We start from the raw sequence: 19,953 nt of genomic DNA, 5'->3' as shown, positions 1-19,953 counted from the left end.
TCGTGTTCCAGCTGCTCCACTTCCCAGCGAGCTCCCCGCTGGTGGCCTGGGAAAGCAGCAGAGGATGGCTCTGGGCCTTGGAACCCTGCACCCATATGGGAGACCTGAAGAAGTTCCTGGCTCCTAGTTTTGGATTGGATCAACTCTAGCCGTTGCAGCTACTTGGGGAGTGAACCATCGGATGGAAGATCTTTCTCTGTCTTTCCTTCTCTCTGTAAATCTGCCTTTCCAATAAAAAAAAAATCTTAAAAACAAAAAGAACTGGCAATTTGAATTTGTTTTACGCTAAGGTGGTTATACAACTCAAGTAATTGCTATTTAAGCAGTATTAGCACTTTTATTGAAAAGATTTCTAAGCATATGAAATACATTAAAATTTTATCTGAAGTAAATTAAGTATTTTAGTATTTATTTATATAGCATTACACGGTGAGATATTTAACAGAATAAATCAGAGTAATATTAGGTTCCAAGAAGTGCCAACACTCTGGATCCTAATAGCCTCAGAGACCAAGGAGTCTCTAAGATGAATTATTTCACAATGACATAACACATAATACCATGTGATATTTCATAATCACATAATTTCTTATATACCACCAGCAGTTATTTAAAACACCCTGGACAGAGCTAACATTATAATTATGAATTAAACATACAAAAACACTTTCTTAAAAAAAAAAGATCTGTTTTACTTGAAAGAATTACACACAGAGAAAGGGAGAGACAGAGAGATTCCATCTGCCGGTTCGTTCTCCTCATGGCCGCTATGGCCAGAGCTGGCCCTCTACAGCTGGAAGGAGCTTCTTCTGGGTCTCCCACAAGAAAAGAATGTAAGCTGATATAATTCTACAGAAGGCAACCTAACAAAAGGTATCAAAATTAACATATGCATAACCTTAACCCAGTAATTTCACTTTTACAAGCGCATCACACAGATGCAACTGCACAGTCATACACAGGTGAACTCACTGCAGTCACGGTCTAAGCCCCATCAGTAAACAGCTGAAATGAGACGATATGGCGGCAGGCCCTGCGGTGCAGGGGGTTAAGCAGCTGCTCAGGACTTGGCCCATCCTCTGCTGCCTGCCCAGGCCATTAGCAGGCAGCGAGGCTGGAGTTGCAGCAGCCAGGACACAAAAGAGACTCATATTAGATGCTACAGCCACAGGTAGAGAATTAGCTTGCTATGCTACCACAATCGCCCCACAAAAACACTTTGTACGTTAAAAACTGTAAAGCTTTAGTGTCGCTCTACAAAGCAGTGATCACGGGTGGCATCACCACAGTGTCCCCCATGGGAACATCAAGAGCCAGGCAGCAGCAGGCCAAGAGTGCTGCACACCAACAACAGGGCTGTGTGCACAGAAAACTGACACAGCAGCCTCAAGGGGGCTTGGCTTCAGAGGGGCCAGCATTGTGGTGCGGGAAGCTGAGCCACCACCTAAAGCTGTGGCATCGCACCCGAACCCTGGGTGTTTCTCTCTCCCTGCTAAGGGGCTGGGGAGGCAGCAGAGGATGGCCCAGCATGGGGCCCCTCCACTCTGGGAAGAACCACATGAAGTCCCCAGCTCCTGGCTTTAGCCTGACCCAGCGCCACCTGTTAAGGCTGTTGGAGAAGCAAACCAGCAGATGGAAGATCTCTGCCCATTCTCTCTCTGTAGGTCTGCCTTTCAAACAAATAAATCTTAACAAAAAAAATCACTGGAAGGAAACAAGCAATTATTACACTGAAGTAAAAGACTGCATAGATACATACAGATATCGAAATCTGCATTTCTGTTGAAAGAAATCAGTGTTTTCACTGTTACAAAAGCAAACTTTCAAGAACTGTCACTTGCTACTTTCAAAACATGTAAATTGTTCCCTAAACAAAAATCTAAAGAGTAAGCCACTAAAAAAAAGCAAAACACAAAACTCGAATCTCCCCATTAAGACTGAAATTCCAAGTTAGATCAGACTACAGAGCTCACACCATTACATTAGGTACCTGAAAATGCCGCATCAAAGGAAGACATGCCAAGGAGTCACCTGTGCCCATGCCCACCAACACACACCCGGAAGAGCAGGACAGGCCTGCCGATCTCAGCCAAGAACTGGATCGCAAAGATCCTCTCTTCTTGTCAGCTCTCAACAGTCAGAGCAACTCTCTAACTAGTTAGAATGACTTCCTAACTAGCTGCCCCGTTTCACACCCAGCTTTGCCCTCCACACGCCCCATCCTGTGTTCCCAATACTGTCCAAGCCGGTCGAGGGCTGAGACACTAGTCTGATCACGTCACAACAACACAGCTCTCCAATACCCATTAACATCTAGAGCTTAGCATAAACTCCATCAGTCCGAGCAGGAGTTCAGTCTTAATCACCTTATTTCCCCACATACAGCAATTGTTCAAATACGACCATTAAAATCTGACTTGACTGTTAGAGGTGAAGGGGAAGATCCTGTGCTCTGCAGTGGCCAAGCTGGTACAGGAGGGAATGAATTAGAAAACACAGGGGCCTCTTTACATTCAGAGTATGTTTTTAATAAACATGCACTAAACATGGGAAGCTTCTGAACCAAAACTCAAGACTCATACACCAGTAATACCAAATTGACACAGGAAATAACTAGACCAAATATTTCCAACTGGGAATATCAACTCCAGCTTAAAGATGGTACAGCAGCATGACTGCTAGATCTAATATGCAAAAACTAATCTGGCACCAAGGCGGCCTGCTCTCGCTGAGATCCTCACGGCTTCGGCCACAGAAGGAGGAAAGCTAATGTGGAATAGGCCATGTCAGCCTACAGGTCACAGGTTAAAAACAACACACTGAACAATGGATGTTAAAACAACTGAGAATCACATAGAAATATAATTCTTCTCAAAATTTACATGCTCAGTAAAGGCAATTACCATTAATTACTTGTCTCCATTTAAAATGCTTTCCTGCTTCCTTGGTTTATAAAGAAATAATTCTCTCAAATTCTACTTTAAAAGTTAAGCCAAAAAACGTACAGATCAGTTTGCAAAAAGTAGCGCACTGGGGTCACTAAATGTCATCTTAATATTCTCCTATCAGAAGCCTCGGGAGAACATGCATGCTCTATCTTATGTTCGATCGTAACAACCTGTTCTCTTTAACTATTGGACTCGCTATGTGTTATCCTGTGTCCAGTGCCTAAGAGCTCGTTAATTACCTAAACTCTATCTCCATAGGTCTTGTTAATTACCCGTCTCCTGTCTCGGAGGACCTTGTTAATAACTTGTACAGTCTCTCTAAAGAGGTCCTAACAACACATTAAAATTAAAGATGCTTTTCTTTTAGCACCTGTCAAGTGCTGTAAATTGAGAAATTTTCACATCAGTTTATTAGCCTACAGTAGTTTGGGTGGATTTTTTTAAAGCTTATTTTTTTTCTCTCTCTCTTACAGAATCTCTGTATTTCAAATATCTCAGCTCAAAAAAAAAATAGTAATTACTTAGCAAAGTTTGTCTTGTGTGTTACAGAGCTTTCATAGTTTTCAATACTGATAGCTGTAAATCTCAGTGAGTTAGAGGAAGGATGGAATGAATGGCTGGTATCTGCAAATTGACCCATCGGGAGATGTAACAATTAATGAGAGCTGATATAACGAGTATTCAGATGACAAAGGCTAAAAAAGTTTCCAGAGGTTTCCGGGGAGTCAAGAGTCCTGGTTAGTATTAAGGGAACAAATCACATTGTCTATTTCCCGCTCTTAGTCATTATTTCATTAGAAACAGTCTGTAAATCCCTAGACACTAATGGATTAATGGCTCTGGAAATCACCTGAGCAGTTTTTGTTTTGTAGCTCATAAATGAGGCCACATTTTCAGTAACGTGAAACAGTGATAGCCCAGCAGGAATAACAATTAGTATTATGCATGAACAAAAGTCTTAGAAAGACACAAAAAATAAACAGTTACTAAAATAAATCTTTTATATGTTAAGGTTTGTAATGCAAAAGACTGAGCTTTAAACTCATTATGAAAAATAAAAAAGCCATTTGAGACACTGGAACAATGATGGCTTGAAAATTATGAACAGGACCTTTATTTTAGGATCACTGGTTTACTGTATTTTTCAAACTCCAGATATAAGCCTACAGAAAATGGCCCATCATTATTTTATGGCTACGTTACTCGATTTCCTAATAACAGTTATATGCTTTCAGGCCTGTGATTAGTAGTTTGCTAAAATCAGAAACACACTTAAATATACATTCTTGGTAACCAATATTTGTGTAGCCTGTAATAAAGATGTGACATAAAAACAGACAGGAACAAACGGGTGAGGGTGGAAAAACTGGAGGGAGACAGGAAGCAGGTCAGCACAGGACCAACTGCGTGATCGGGCATTGTGGTGAACATGAGCACTTGGTGCTGGATTCCATCTGCACTGCCTTGAGCCTAACCGTTCGGTCTACGTTCATCAGCTAAGAAGGAAACGGACTCCTCCACAATAAACACAACCCAGAGAAATAGATGCTCTACTAGGAAAACCACCAGCAATAACATTACAAAACATAACACCGCATTATTCTGGAGCCACCAATACGTTACACAGCATTCCAGCTACTGCTACGCAGAAAGTACTAGAAGAGCAAGCTCGTTCTCAAATAGAAAGATGCTTGCAAAACAAAGCCCTCTGGTGAAGTATCTCCCATAAGCTCCCACTCTCTAGAACCTCCAACTTTTGACCACTTTCCTAAAACAGAAGGTACATCAGCCCATCTGCCCTACTGGGCAGGGTAAGTAAAGCTAAGTGCTCTGGCAGATGCATGCAAAATCCCCAGCAGCTAAATGTCCTGAGACTCCACCTCTCAGACCCACTCGGTTCCTCCTGATCTGGCGACCTTCCACGGACGGCACACTTCTGCCTCGAGTGGGATTCCGCGCCATGTAACTAGTACTGACGTTAACAAAGCATCGGCAAAGCCCAAGCCACAAGCCTGACTCTTCAGGCCATCCAATGGTCCCACAGCTACTCATCCGAGCTGTGCGAGCTCCAGACAGCCGGAAAGAAATATGCCTGTGGTCCAGCAAAACCGTAGTTATGAAAACAGGCAGTTCTCCAGCTCTGGCCCAGGGTAGGGAGGGAAAGAGACAACAGGAAGGGCCGTGTAAGAGGCTTCCATGGACCAGATGAGGAAGGGATGTAGAGCTCCCCACATCAGCCAGAACCTTGTCCTCAGAGAATCGACTGGTTAAGCTGCTCTCTTTAAAAAATTTTTTTTGAAAAAGAAAAGTTGGTTTAGTGAACATACTCACCCATTTCTGCTTTTCCAACTACTTACAGTTCATTTTAAAAACACTGGTGGCTACCAGTACTGCTGCAGAGTGGGTTAAGCCTCTGCTTTTAAGCAGACATCCCACTAAGTGCCAGTTTATGTCCTGGCTACTCCACTTCTGCTCCACCTCCCTGCTAACACGCCGGCAAAAGCACTGAGTTTTTAGGCCCGAGCCACCCACACACAAGAGCGAGCTGCAGCTGCAGGTTCAGGGCTTTGGTTCGGCCCAGCCCCAGTCACTGCAGCATTAGGAAGTGAACCAGCACACAGATGTGCACTGGCGTGCACACGTACTTGCTCACGCACTCTCACTTCCTAACTCTGCCTTTCAAAAACACATTGCTAATAAAAGTGATTTGGGAAAAATTATTAAAAGTGGTATAACAAATAGCAGGTATATTTTGTCTTTAAGAAAAGGATAGTCGGGCCCGGCGTGGTCGCACAGTGGTTAAGATCCTCGCCTTGTACGCCCAGGATACCATATGGGTGCACTTGGGGAGTGAATCATCGGGCGGAAGATCTTCCTCTCTGTATATCCGCCTTTCCAATAATAATAATAATAATAATAATAATAAAATAAATCTTAAAAAATATATAAAAAGAAGAGTATAGTCTACTGATAAAACCAAGGCACTCTTTTACAAATTGTGGGATAAAACAACAAATCAGTCGATAATTTAACACATGATAAACTGGTTCCTACTGATGTTGCTGAACTACCTGTGACTTATCACTAAAAGCAAGAGCAGGGGCTGGTATTGTGGCACAGTGTATTAAGCTGCTATTTGCGATGATGACATCCCATACTGGAGTACCAGGTCTGCCCTTGGCTGTTCTACTTCCAAACCAGTCCCCTGCTCATGTGCTGGGAAGGCTATGGAAGACAGCCCAAGTGCTTGGGCTCCTGCACTCACATGAGACATGAGGGTGGAGGTCGTGGCTCCTGCCTGGGCTGACGCACACCTGACAGCTGTGGCCCCATGAGGAGTGAGGCAGCAGATGCAAGATCAATCTCCCTGTCACTGTCTTTCAGACACATGGATACATACATACATGCACACATGCTTTCCAACAAACACAAGTAAGGGCCTGGTCTGATAGCCTAGCAGCTAAATCCTCGCCTTGCACGTGCCGAGATCCCATATGGGAGCAGGTTCATGTCCCAGCTGCTCCACTTTCCATCCAGCTCCCTGCTTGTGGCCTGGGAAAGCAGTTGAGGATGGCCCAAAGCCTGTGATCCTGTACCCATATGAGAGACTCAGAGGAAGCTCCTGGCTTCAGGCTTTGAATCAATCAGCTCAGCTCCAGCCATTGTGGCCGTCTGGGGAGTGAACCAGTGGATGGAAGATGTTTTTCTCTGTTTCTCCTTCTCTCTGTAAATCTGACTTTCCAATAAAAATAAACAAATATTAAAACATACAAATAACCCATACCTATCATGTGTAAATGAGTCTTTCCCTGTGAACTTACAAGAGCACCGCCCCACCCCACCCCTGCCCCGCCCGAGGTGTGCACATCCAGGATCTCCAGGATCGGCAGCGTCCAGACCCGCGGGAGGCTGAGCAGGCATCAGCAGCACACAGCAAAGCTGCATCCCATCCTACCCCATCCACCTGCCTTCTGGGAGCACGGCTAAGTCCTGCTTCCTAACTGGCTGCACTTAGGCCTCGGCTGAGCTCCAGCAGATGGGACAGTATGTGGAAATGACAATGCTGCTGCCAGGCCCAGCACCTAAAACCTTGAACCCTTCATGCGCCCCGCTCTTGCTTCGCTGCGCTGACCCTGGAGGCCACAGGTTAAAGGACAGCCTCAACCTCAGCCAGGAGGCCAGCTTCCAGACAGGCTGAGCGGAGCGAACCACTGTCTGCAGCAAGGTACTCTCTCCTGCTGTCCCTGCCACAGGCACTTACAACAAGTGAACAACACATTTTTACAACAATAAGCCACTCAGAGCTCAGCTTATTGGAGCTCATAACTTATAAAAAACAAGCAAATCTTTAAAAAAATATCACTTAGATTTGCAACAATATGTAGATGCACTCAGACAAAACTGCAGTTTGTGTGATGGGTGTGTTTCTAGTTTTTCAGGAAGATCTCGACAGCCCTGAGCCAGAAGCAGGACAGGAAGAGAAAGGAAGTAGCATTCCAAGAACTAGTCTGCAATTCTGTGCTCATTTATTCATAATGTCTAACACCGAGTGCCTACACCAAGCCACGTGTTGAAGATGAGGGATGAAAAGATGAATGAGCTACATGTCCCGCCTTCCACATTTCCGCAGTGCATGTGACTAAGCCATTACGGAACAAGGACTGGCCGTGGAAGCAAGACGTCTGTGTGAGCCAAGGCTGCACACAGGGGACCACCTGAAGGGCAGAGGGCTTCGGGAAGGCAGCACCGACAACAGCCAAGAGCCCTGAGCTGCGAGTCCGGGAGGAGTGTTTCCAACGGCCTTGTGCCTCGCTCAAGTCTACCACCACAAAGCTGGAGCAACCTCACCCAGCAGGGTTATGGAGAACGCCGACCTGTTCACAGAACAGGAGCAAAACACACTTCGTTTACTGGTCTTGGTTTCGTCTTTTTTTTTTTAATCTCCAAAACCATTTCTTCAGGTGGACTTCACTTCACTTACTTTGAAAAAAGTATTCTGTAGTGTATTTAAAATGACGTGGTCTACTGAAAACCTCTTGGTTTCAATCATACCCATTAACCCTCTGTCTCAGCAGGTAACGACACAGTTCCTGTGCGCCTGCTGTCAAGGGTGAGCTGCAGCCTCACCAAAAAGAAAATCTAGCTCCACAGCTACAAAATGCACCCCTACCTTGTTCTGCATTTCCACAAATGCTGGCCACAGGGTCCGGCAGAGCCTGGCCATGGACCCAGCACCACTGGAAGCATAACTCCCAAACACGCTCCGGTGATGTGAGTCCACAGCTTCCAAAGTGCACTCGGTGTGGGTGCTAACTTGAAAAATGTGAAATGTCCCCACGCAACCGAGGAACGACACTTGGAAAGTAAATGAGAAGACATCATTCTGTAGAAGACAATGCCTAGACAACACCCTCCCGAACTGCACTTAAGAGAAAGCTGCTTGTCAAAGCTGCCACCTGTACTCTGTCCACAACCAGTCCTTCTTCGTACTAGAAATTAGAGCTATGTCTTCACTGAAAATGTTTTACTTTCCACAAAGATGGCTTAACACAAAAGTGGTAACATTCCAGAAATCTACAAATGCTCTGTGCTCACTTCTGGCATCTCACAGAGAGACAAATCGTGAAATTAAAAAACCTACTCTTTACATCATTACAATTATGTTTATATACATACCATGAAACAGCTCTAATTTTGATAGAAAACAGAATTAATCCTGAATGAGGCCAACAACCCTGTGTCTGTGGAAATGCCACGCTCACCTGGGTAACCCACGACAATCCACGTCCCAGGCCATTACGGACTGAAGATGCTCACTTCACACACACTGCCCAAACTCGGGAACATTCTCCAGCCACCTCCCGTTTGGTCTCTGAAATGTCCTAAATTACCCCCACCTCTAAGTCATCTCAGACAACTGTTTTCAACAATCTACCACCAAAAAAGAAAATACATTTATACTTACCACTCTAATTTAAGATTTAATGCGTTATGTGACGTGCACTATATAAAACACTGAAATGTTACAGAAGAGCATGTCAAAACTATGATCTTTTCAATAAAATATTGATACAAATGTGGAAAATGCATCTCTTTATCTTCTATAAACAAAACGGAATACTTTCTAAAACCAAAGCAAATACCCATTTATTGAAAAAAAAAAGCATACTTGCTTTGAAAACTTTAAATGTGTGTTTTCTAACACATTACAATAGATGTACAAGAGAGGTGGTAGCACATGGCTTAAAGAGACTGTTAATTGTACATTTTGTGTATAATGCAACAAAACAGAGCACTGGTTCTGAATGAAATATAATATGACAACACATGGAATAAATAGCAGCTAACACGTGCTGGTTTCCTGCTTGGGGCTTGGCTTCCTATTACGGATTTTACCTATCATTTCTCCTCACCAAATCCCACAAGCAGGTATTATTTTCCTTGTCTCAAAGATGCAAACGGTAAGGCTTCCAGAAGTCATGGTACCAGTAAGCCAACTCCCACTGAAGTTGGTATGATACATTACTACCTGAGACAAAACTTAAACGTTATATGGCAAATCTCCTATCATGATCCTCCACCCACACTGAAGGCTTCAAAAAGCCCTCTTACTCTTTGCTTGAGTTGTCCCTAATTAGCTATTCCATTGTTCATTTTAATAAAAATTGTAATTACATTTAAGTGCACACGGGTCCAAACTCTACTGAGTAATAGGAAGAGTATCAGAAGACACATAACTGACATCAAACCTTTATCATGCCAGTGATTCTTCCTATGAGTGTAGATCATCACACAGACCTCTTGGATGCATTTACAGCTTCCACAAAGGCACTGAACTTTAATATTCACAATGCAAATTTCCTTTTAAAAGGCCATTTAATGACAGTTAACATCTATTATGAAAACCATTAATACTTAAGCCAATATTTCTTAAGAACAGTCCGCAGGCTGCTACTGACCCACTAATTCTCTCCAGAGGGGCCATGAGTTAATCCCTAGAAATATCAAGAAACACAAAATCCAAAGCTCTGGCTTGAATTAACACCCACTGCTGATTTACTCTCACCATGTCTCATCCAAAGTCACGCCATTTTCTTCACAAATTTCATTGGATTTCTGGCTCATATAAATGGAAGTAGGCTAAAGAATAAGAATCTTTCAGCTTGCTAAGACCAAAGCAATGGTTTCTGCCTCTGCAATTAATTTTTAAAAATAAGTCATAGTTTTCAAGTAAAATAAGAATCTAAAATATTCGTGTATTTAAAAGTGTTTGATATTTTCCAGTAGAAGACAACGCCAGACAGCCCAACTTCCTCCATATTAAGCTTACCTTGAAGATGGCATTATGTTCGAAGCCCTGAATTTTGTTGTAAACGGATTAGTTGACTCATAATCAAAGTAGTCCTGCCGACTTTCACTAAATACACCGGGTGATTTCAAGTCAACCGGGCTGTCCGATCCTCCGTTGTTAAGCTTATCAGATCTTCTGCTATCTTTTTTTCCAGTCACTCTTTCAAACAGGCTAACTTTCTCTCTTTTCTCTCTTTTATTTTCTTTCCTCACTTCAATTGATTTTGAAAATAAATTCATGCTGCTGTCCCATGATTCACTGCTTTCTTCAAATGGATTTTTCTTCCTTGGCAGTGTTGCAAATTTTTGGGGTAATGAGGCAGTCACATTTGTAAATGGGTCATTCTGTCTTTCGAAAGACGCTTCACCTTCATCCACGACACTGTCGGGCTGGTTCATTTTAGAAGTATCAAAGCTCAACGTTCTTCTGTGCGGAGACTTGAGACTTCCTACAAACGATTTCATGGTTATTACATAGCCAAACAGTACAGCACGTTTTTTGACACATTCTGTGTGTATTCTGATGGTATTAGAAAAAGAGTAATTAGCTATTTAAAGGCATTAACCTTTAAAACAATCAATGGAAATACCTTGAAATGCTAAGGCATAGTGGCATGAAGTATCCGAGGCAATAACAATTAGTGTCCTGCAGTGCAACGGTCAACGCACTGGGCTCACACATTGAACCAAGTCAGAACTGGAGGTTCTGGTGGCATGACAATGCCAGAGTGTCTCAGACTTTCTTTCATCATTACCATTAAATTTACTTCCTTGCTTCTGAACATGAAAGCTTTCTGCCTGAGATTTCAGACTAAAATGCAACAGTTACTTATTGCACCAGGCTGGCGATTTTGCACTAAAATGCAACAGTTACTGCACTAGGCTTTCAAGACAGAAGAAACAGTAGTAAAAAAGTCTAAAAATCCAGGCCAAGAGATGGGACTCATTATCAAATAATCATAAATACATGTGTACTTAATAAAATCTCACTACAATGAAGCTGATCAATTTGGGGTAGAGCAGGTATTCAACGTTTGATGAATGGCTATACTTAGCGAATACTGCCAGGAAACTGCAACTTTTGTCTTCGACTTCAGAAGTTAACCTTACACTGAGGATACAATGAGAGTGTGCACTCACCACTTTCTGGAAGCACGCCAAAGGCCTCCACGCGGCGTCCCAGGAGGTGCGTGGGGCCCACCACACCCGCCTTCAGCTTCTCAGAGGACAGGTGGGACCCAGTTAAGTCGGACATAGAGTGTGCTGATGAGAGACGCTGAGGCCCCAAAAGGAAAGGCTTCTTGGGTTTAGATTTCATATGGGTCTCACCACTTGAAAATTCAGTACTGGCATCAGGCAGGTGAGTACTTGGAATGATTGCAGAAGATGTATCAGAAAATGTGCCGTCGTTTTTTCTACCTTTCATCTTATCTTTTAATTTTGCAAAAGGAGATCTTGTTTTGTCCTTCATTGACAAGTCAAACATACTTGCCGTCATATTGTTCCTCATGAATTGAATATTAACCTTTATCTCACCCCTGTTTTTGGCTCTTTTTCCTTGTTTGGATTCCAACCTAAACCACCTTAAAGACATAAATAAATAAATAAATAAATAGGCAGGTAGACAGACTGCTGTAACACTGAACAAACAGAGGCTAGAGAACTTGGCCAAATACAAACTGCTTTTTGTAGGCAAACTAACTAACTATGTGTCAAGCCAACCAGAGCAGTGAAGGATACTCCAAGTATCCATAGAATATTACTGCTTTTATTCATTCACTTTTAAAAACACATCATACTGTCTATGATGGGACACAAAAAGGTACCTTTAAACTTTGTGGAAAACGGAATTAAATTTGTTCTAGTGCAAAATAGAACTAAAATTCACAGTTTTTAATAGTATTTGTTTCCCATACTTTTCAAAGATTCTTCTAATGCACAGATTGCAAAATTCTTCTCACCAAAATAAACCAATCTCTTAACTTCATTCTCATCAGACAGCGCTGGTGTTTGGTGCATCTGGAAAGTTTTTCAGGTAACCTTTTCCATCACGCTCCGAACAGAAATGCTTATCAAGACTGTCTATGGCTTCTAGGTGAGTAGCACTACAGGCCTAGAGACATTCTGAACATGAAAAGTCCCGGAAAAAGACACTGAAGGAATGCACCAATACAAGGGATTTCTGAGCACCACAAAACAAACAATAACATAATACATAGCCTCATCAAAGGCACCAGTTATGGCACAGCATCTAAAGAGGTCTGTGAACCTTGGAGATTACTACATGTAGTTTGGTCCTTATCAAAACTCGATATGGTCAAATATAGACTCCAATGAAATGGATCAAATCCTCTTCCTGAACAAACAAAATCAGTAAAATGTCAAGACACGACAGTAAGTCTTACAAAGTTTTTGAAGAACCAAAAGCTGAGCTACTTCCTATCAGAATCTATTTGCATCATTTATTACTACTACTGTGACAATATCAAATAAGAATTATTTTATAAATGGAACCAAATATTTGTCTTTTGGTCATTTACATTGCCCATTTTAAAATCAAGTATGAGAAGTTAAGCTTTTCCTGCGTTTATTTATATTATTTTTATCCAAATTTAAAGTCTCCAGCTGCTGGTGTCATAAATGGTCAGTCCAGAAACTGCAAAACCAAGTCTGGAAGAGAATTTCTTCCGTGTTTTCTTATTACTTAGCAATGCAGCATAACATCTATTTCCGCAGGAAGGTCATGGTTTAAATATGGCCCTGAGTGCAACAAATATTCTTAGCTACAAAGGAACTCTGATCCCATTCTACATCAATTTTTTCTCATTGTTACTAACTGGACACACCAGGGACAGGTCATGCTCACTGTACATTCCAAGGTAGACTATGCCAGCCAACGGACGCTGGAAGCACTTCCATCACTGGACCCACACAAGATCGACCGCATTTCAGAATTATCGAAACCACTTAAGCAGAACCCTCGCAGCCTGCTCCTCTTTGAGGACCCTGGGATGACATCAGTGACCATTCTCCATCCCCAGGGACTGAAGCAGTTGGGAAGCTGAGTGTAGTGTCTCCCTTAATCTCCCTCTTTCCCCCAGATGAACAAAATGTGGAAATAATAGTCTCACCCAGTTTCCCCTAACCCTCAATCCTTCCCACCCTGGTCATCTTTGTAAAGATCACAAAAAAAAGAAAGAAAAAGAAAAAAAGAGAGGCGGGGAATCATGTCACAGGTCTTCCCAGAAAGGAAAGAGAACTGATACATATATGATATATGATAATATATATATGTGTATATATATATATAAAATCATATATATGCATGGTTGCATATTTGTATGTCTCTGTGTGTAATACACCTGTCATATCTTAGCAGATCACACACAAGAAATCCTTTGATTAACTAAATTGGTGCAATTTAATCAATGAAGGTATGCAGTTCATCAAGTGATTGCTTATTTTATAAGAAAACATTAACTAAGTTGAGACCCCCAACATGAGAAAACACTTCATGTAAAGCAAGCATTAAAATCTGAAGAAATGCGCTAGACATAAGAAATGTAATCAGTAAATTCTGTAGAACAGAGGAATTGAACAATACACAAGAGGGCACTTTAACAGCCTGGAAATGTACCTGCTGCAACTCCATTTCAGAAAACAGTCATTCTCAATGGGGAGGGCGACGGTGCAGCAGGGAGACTTCTGAAAGATGCTATCTCAGAATTATTCTGTCAACATCTCAGGCTACACCAAAAATAGCTGAATATATACACGTTGCAAGAAATTACCAAGAAAAAACACACACAAGCATTTACCAATTCTATGGATGTAACAGACCAAGACTGAGAAGAAAATAGTAATCCACAAACGGATGTCAATGCATGAAGGTAGTCAAAATTCATACAATTCTGGAGAAATAAAAACCAAGTAAATCATCTATTTAACATCCTTATTTCATGGGTGAGGAAATTGAGGCACAGGGAATGCTACGTAACTTCCCAATGTCAGATTAAAGTCACTACAGGGGGGAAAAAAAAAACCCTGAAGTTGATGAAGAACAGCTGTAGGAAAATGGAAGCCCTTTCTTATTTGATGAATCGCATATGTTAATAAGGTTAACCACATGGCTGGCACGTAGCATAGGACACGGCATTTAATCAGGCGACACAATAGCCAAGAAGGAGGCAGCGGGGCTTCCCGGAGCTAAAGTGTAAGCTCCCTGAAGGCACTGTGCCTGATGCTCAATGTTTATTCAGTCTTTATTTCTACAACCATATAACAATCAAACCACCCTTGAATGTGTTTCCTCCTGTTTTGTTTTTCAGTAGGAAAGTCTACAGGCCCAGGTAACTGAGAACACAGCAAGTCAGTGTCTGAATATGGCATTGTTTAACTCCGCCTGTGAAAAACCGTCATAAATACACTAATTCCTAATGTAGGCACAGCAACCGCCTTGAGCTTTGTTGTGAAACCAACATAACAGAGAGGCCTGAACGAGACCTTCCAGCATCATTCCAGAGGCGGCATTTGTTTTTCCAGGCTTCAAAAAGATAAAATGAAGACCTATAGCTTTGGGGGCTTACTGGATTAAAACTGACTTTTTTTTCACCTCTGGTGTGCTGGATTTAAACTGTATATGGCCTCTGTTCAATTTTTAATGGGCACAGGTCCATGTTCAAAAACCGCCACACATGTGGGAACTATTCAGAAGCAATTGGTGCTGTGTGGTCAGAAACGGGACAAGATTGGCAGTAAGGGTGCCAGAGGCCAGGAAGCAGGTGCACCGTGAGACCCACACAAAAGTCCTAAACCCGCATGTGTTCGTCAGCTCCAACTCCAGGGACCTTATCATTATTACTTTTCATGAGCATTAAAGAGGGGGAAAAATAATATCTTCTAGCTCTCTTGTTAAAAAAAAAAATCAACGCATATTACATAACAGCATCAACGATTTTACCATTCTATTATTAAACATTGTATTATTTCCTTAATTCTTGTGCCAGAATCAGCCCGGACACCCACGACAGAGTGATATAGAAGTTCTCTTTCCATGCTCCATTCAAAGAGTTTGGGTTCAAGGTCTTCCCCCCACCTTTATTTAAAACAAAAGAGGGGCATTTATTTTCAAAGTATAAAAATAGGTAAAGTAATAGTCTTAGCTTCTCTCTCATCATGACACAACTGGAAGACAAGCTGTAATTATTTGCCTTTCGAAAGTAAAATGTGTCACACCCAGCAGATTCTTGAGACTTCTGCATCCGCTGGGAGTCTTCATCTCATGCCATTTTTCCAAAAAGGACTCGGGCAAATGCTGACAAGATTCAGCAATGAACAGGGCATTCAAACCTTTCTCGCCACACACCACGTGGCTCAAGTCTCTCACTATGCCACATGTACAGCTGTGCTGTAAAATACATAAAAGTACATTTTAAAAATCTAGAAATATCACTGATAAAGATATCTCATCAAATGTGTGATTGCCTCACTTATCCACAAAGAAAATGCAAAGGGATGAAAACCACACGAAAACTACTTTGGGTGAGCACACCCCAAAGCCAGGTGGATGCTACAGAAAAGCTTCGTCTTGCTCGCCCTGCCACTACCAAGTTCTAACTGACTCTGCACGGCAGCCAGGAGAGAAGTTCTTCAGGCAGACTACGATGCCGGAGCACTGCTCACCGCCAGGCCAAACGTGTGAGCCAGAGGCTGCTGGGCCAGCAGCGAGAGCAATCTTTGAAAGGCCATTTCCTCCTCCAGGTCTGCACTTGGGCCTACTTTCCGCTTGGAAAATTCATGTCTCAGAGAACGCCTGTAATCCATCATTCGTTAGTGTTAAAAGTTCTGTAAATCCAATTGCAAAAGTTGCACCATATCCAAAATTCATGATCAAAACACTTCACGCATTCTATGTGCATATACTATGTATACATATGTACGTAATATACACACATATTATTATATACATATATATTTCAGGGGACTTCACTGTCATCTGAAAGTAGCCATTGGACACAAATTATCTGGTTCCATTTCTCCTTTTTAAATTTGGCAAAGAACCGCTCAGAGGAAACTGCCACTTTTGAAGTATCATAGTTTTGTTATCAATAGCACTGATAAATATTCAACCTCTCACCATCACACTTTTTCTCTCAAAATACTCTCATTTTCTCAATTACTTAAATATTTCCACTTTTCCTCTTGCATTCCTAGAATTTCTTACCTCTACCACAAGTCCGTTTATCCTTGGCTAAAAGCAAAAACTCCCAAGAGAAGCCTACAGGCACCTAATGTTTAGAACAAAACAAAGGCTGCTTTCAAATACAAAAAATTAACACATACTTATTTTTTAAAAAATCTGTAAAAGTGCAAATAAGTTTGTTGTGAAACAACAAAGCGATTTGAAAACTGAAGTCTTTCTTGTAAGTTCAACCCATTTTCCTCCCACCAAGTCTACTCATTTTAATCTTATCTCAAATTAGAAAAATTACCGTTTTAAGGTACCTAGTCATATCTCTGAAAATACACCATTCAAGTGTGTTTGCACTTAATTTTGAAAAGCAAAATAAATCTAATTCAAACTTAAAAATCATGTTTTCACCAAAGTCACTGAATCATTTCCAAGACTCCAATCTTACAGTATTTAAATCGTCTGAACACATCAGCTTTGCAAAAGCAATTCTAAAGGAACACAGCTAACTGCAACACATGACAGAGTCGAAGGAAAATGTGAGGGCACTCCAGGCCAGGATGTAGGTCCTTTGAAAACTTTCTCCAGGAAAAAACAAAAAGAAAAAACGGCAGACTCCCCAAAAGGGCCAACTATGTTTCCAAGGCTGAAATGAAACACTGAGTAACCAATGCAGTGTTATCTTTCTTGACAGTCCAACACACATTTCCTTTTGATAATCAATGGAAGGAGAAGCTGGAATGTTTAGAGATCAATGAACAACTACATGAATAACTCGTTGGTCAACAACGTGCCCCAGTCCTCATATAGAGGAATGCCGCTGATCTACTGAAAACCCAGCACAAAATACTCCATCATTTAATAAATATTTGCTTAGGGATGGATCATCAAGGGCTCTGCTTTAAAAAAAATGTTTTTATCACAAGGGATATTTTTACTTCCAATTCACGCAAATACGGTGCTATACCTGGGTCATCCTCCTATCCAGAAACCAGCGCCCCAAGAACGCAAATCATTTCCAGGAACTGAAATACAAACCCACAGATAAGGTATGGTGAAGCACCCCCAAAACTCAAACAATGAAACTGCATTCACTTACTCGGTTTTCCTTCTTTGTTTGTCCTCAAAGATGTCATTGAGGTTGATTGCCACCTGCCCTAAAAATCTGTCCAGTCCCACCAGGGACCTGTGCATAACTATGAGGAAAAGGATGTACTTCTCGGGGCTCCCCTGCATGAGCAACCCGGGGAGCTCGAAGGAGGCCTCCTCCCTCCACACGGGCTCCAGGGTTTTCTCGGCTACAGACGTGGAGTACTTCTCTTTGCCCAACTGGATGATAGTGTACGTGTCATTGGTGCCACTTTTGCCTTTCGGCTTCAGATCTTTGGCTTGCAGCACCGTGACCTGCACGTGCGTTGGAAACCACTTTTGGGCTTGCTCGGACAGCATCCTGCCGGGTCCACTTTCTGGGCTCCGAGGTCAAGAGCGCGGGCAACTGCCCCTCCCGGAGGGAGAGCCTGACGCCTCAATCACCGCATCGTCAGGGCCGGCAGGGGCTGGAGGTGGGGGGCGGGGGGCGCCCCACGGCCCTAGGGCCTGACGCCCCAACGCCTCGCGGGGGCGGCCCGGGGAGGCCAGGGGCCCACCATCACCTGCCGCGCGCACCCCTCGCGCCTCCACCTGCCCGCGGCGCCGGCCCCGGGGACGGCCCTGGGCGGCCCGGCCTGCGCGCAGGTGCGGCCTGGCCACCGGGCTCGGGTGGCGGCGGACGACGGGAGCCCCCGGCCCCGCGTCGCGCCCCCGGCCTGCCGCCTCGGCCGCCTCCCGCCTGCCCCGCGCCGCCCCGCGGGCCCGGCCCGGCTCCTCCTCCTCCCGACCCCGGTAATACGAACCGCCGGCGGCTCGCGCGGCCTCGCTCCCTCTCGCAAACCTCTCCCTCCTCCTCCTCCTCCCCCTGGCCTGGGCTCCTCCTCTCGGGCGGGGGCGGGGTGGGACGGGCGGCCGCCCGGGCGCCGGCGGGCTACAGGGCGGCGGGCGCGGGGCTCGGCCAGGCCCGGCTGGCGGCTCCTAGCACCGGGCGGGCGGCCGCCGCGGCACTTCCGGGTTGGCCTGCTCCATGTTGAGCTGCGGGACGTGAAGGGGCGGAGCTGGGCGGGGCCTGGGGGTCGGGGGTCAGCTCCTCCCCGGTTGCCGTGGAGACGGGGGCGCGCAGGGCGGGCGCAGATGGAGGCGCTTGCCCCACCGGGTGGTGGGCCCTGGGGGTGTCCCGGGGTGCTGGGCGCTGCTGGCGCGTGGGCAGCCTGCGTGGACCGGCGGAGGGGCCCACGTTCCATCTTGGAGGGCAGCCGTGTGCCTGGCGCAGAGCGGGTAGTTCCAGAAATGATGGGCTGACTCAGTCCCCTAGTGGGTCAAGCCTTTATGAGTAAGAGAACAGCCAGCCTGGCGTCTGAACACGCCCGACCCGGCGAGCTAGGGGAGCAGATGAGAGATGACTGAACCTCCGTTCTCCCTCCTCCACGCACAGGCTTTGCGACCCTGGGGGGGTCATTTCACCCCTTGCCACAAACCGCAGCGCTTTCACGGACCAACTTGAGAAGCACCCCCTTCGGAGGAGTGTGAGGCCACTGCCCGCCTAGCCTTTCCAGCACAGTGGGGCAGCATTTCTGAGGGCCCTGTGCCCCTCCCAGGAGTGCGGGGCAGCCCAGAATCCTTCCTGGACGGCCTCCGTTGGCGTCTGATCTTCCCAGGAATGTCAGAGCACGTTGGACAGCCCTCCTCGTGCGTGTCACACAGTTCCTTCCTGCTGCCTGGGAGTCACTTTGAGGCAGAATTTTCCATCCTGGCGAATCAGTTTATGAAAGACCAAGTGTGGAAAAGAGAACAAAACCGTCGTACCTCGGATACAGTATCTGGATCCCAGAGTGGGCCGTGTCAGATGGGGAGAAAAATATTCTGTAGGGTTGTGAAGGCTACGTCGGAGCGTCGGTGGTGGGAATTTAACCAGGATCTCCAGGGAGAAATAGTTTGACACCTGAAACTTACCAAAAACAAAATAAGCATCAGGAAATCAAATTTAATTGCGTTCAAAATTCTTATAAACTGCCTTTTAAAGGCATCATGTCTCTGCTAAAGGTTGTAATTATGTAAACAGTGGGCAATTAATTGTGATAATGAACGTGTGTTTCTAAAGAGCTTAAATTGTTTGGTGAGCTTTATTAATGATTATAAACGTGTTTACAAGTATCGTCTCACTCATCTCTGAAACATAGCCATCTCTAGGGTGGAAATTGGCAGTACCGGTTCGCAGCAACACAGTAACAAACTCCAACACAATTCGGAGAACACTCCACAGGCAAGAGCTGAGCAGCTGCAATTAGCACTCCTCAAACCTGCCTACAGCAAAAATGACTTAGTTTCACTAACTGGCAAGATCAGAAGTTAGGACAGATATCTTCCGGAATAAGA

The 19,953-nt window shown here is 44.1% G+C and overlaps 1 protein-coding gene across 2 annotated transcripts in view; it reads right to left on the bottom strand.

Moving 5' to 3' along the window:
• Nucleotides 1–18,078, bottom strand: part of RAB11FIP2 (RAB11 family interacting protein 2) — a 38,689-nt gene extending 20,611 nt beyond the window's left edge. Inside the window, exons 1-3 of one of the 2 annotated variants that reach the window (XM_040992043.1) lie at nucleotides 17,588–18,078; nucleotides 11,439–11,881; nucleotides 10,279–10,747 (exon numbers count right to left, since the gene is read on the bottom strand). In XM_040992043.1, the coding sequence (XP_040847977.1) occupies nucleotides 10,279–10,747; nucleotides 11,439–11,881; nucleotides 17,588–17,937 (1,262 nt within the window). In that variant the 5' untranslated portion in view covers nucleotides 17,938–18,078. The remainder of the gene's footprint in view (nucleotides 1–10,278; nucleotides 10,748–11,438; nucleotides 11,882–17,587) is intronic. The other variant, XM_040992042.1, reaches the window with a different exon arrangement.
• Between the last annotated feature and the right edge of the window lie 1,875 nt (nucleotides 18,079–19,953).

This window comes from Ochotona curzoniae, unplaced genomic scaffold, assembly GCF_017591425.1.
Source record: "Ochotona curzoniae isolate NIBS_2020 unplaced genomic scaffold, NIBS_Ocur_1.0 contig_66, whole genome shotgun sequence".
Taxonomy (NCBI): domain Eukaryota; kingdom Metazoa; phylum Chordata; class Mammalia; order Lagomorpha; family Ochotonidae; genus Ochotona; species Ochotona curzoniae.
This window is presented reverse-complemented; position numbering and strand designations above follow the sequence as displayed.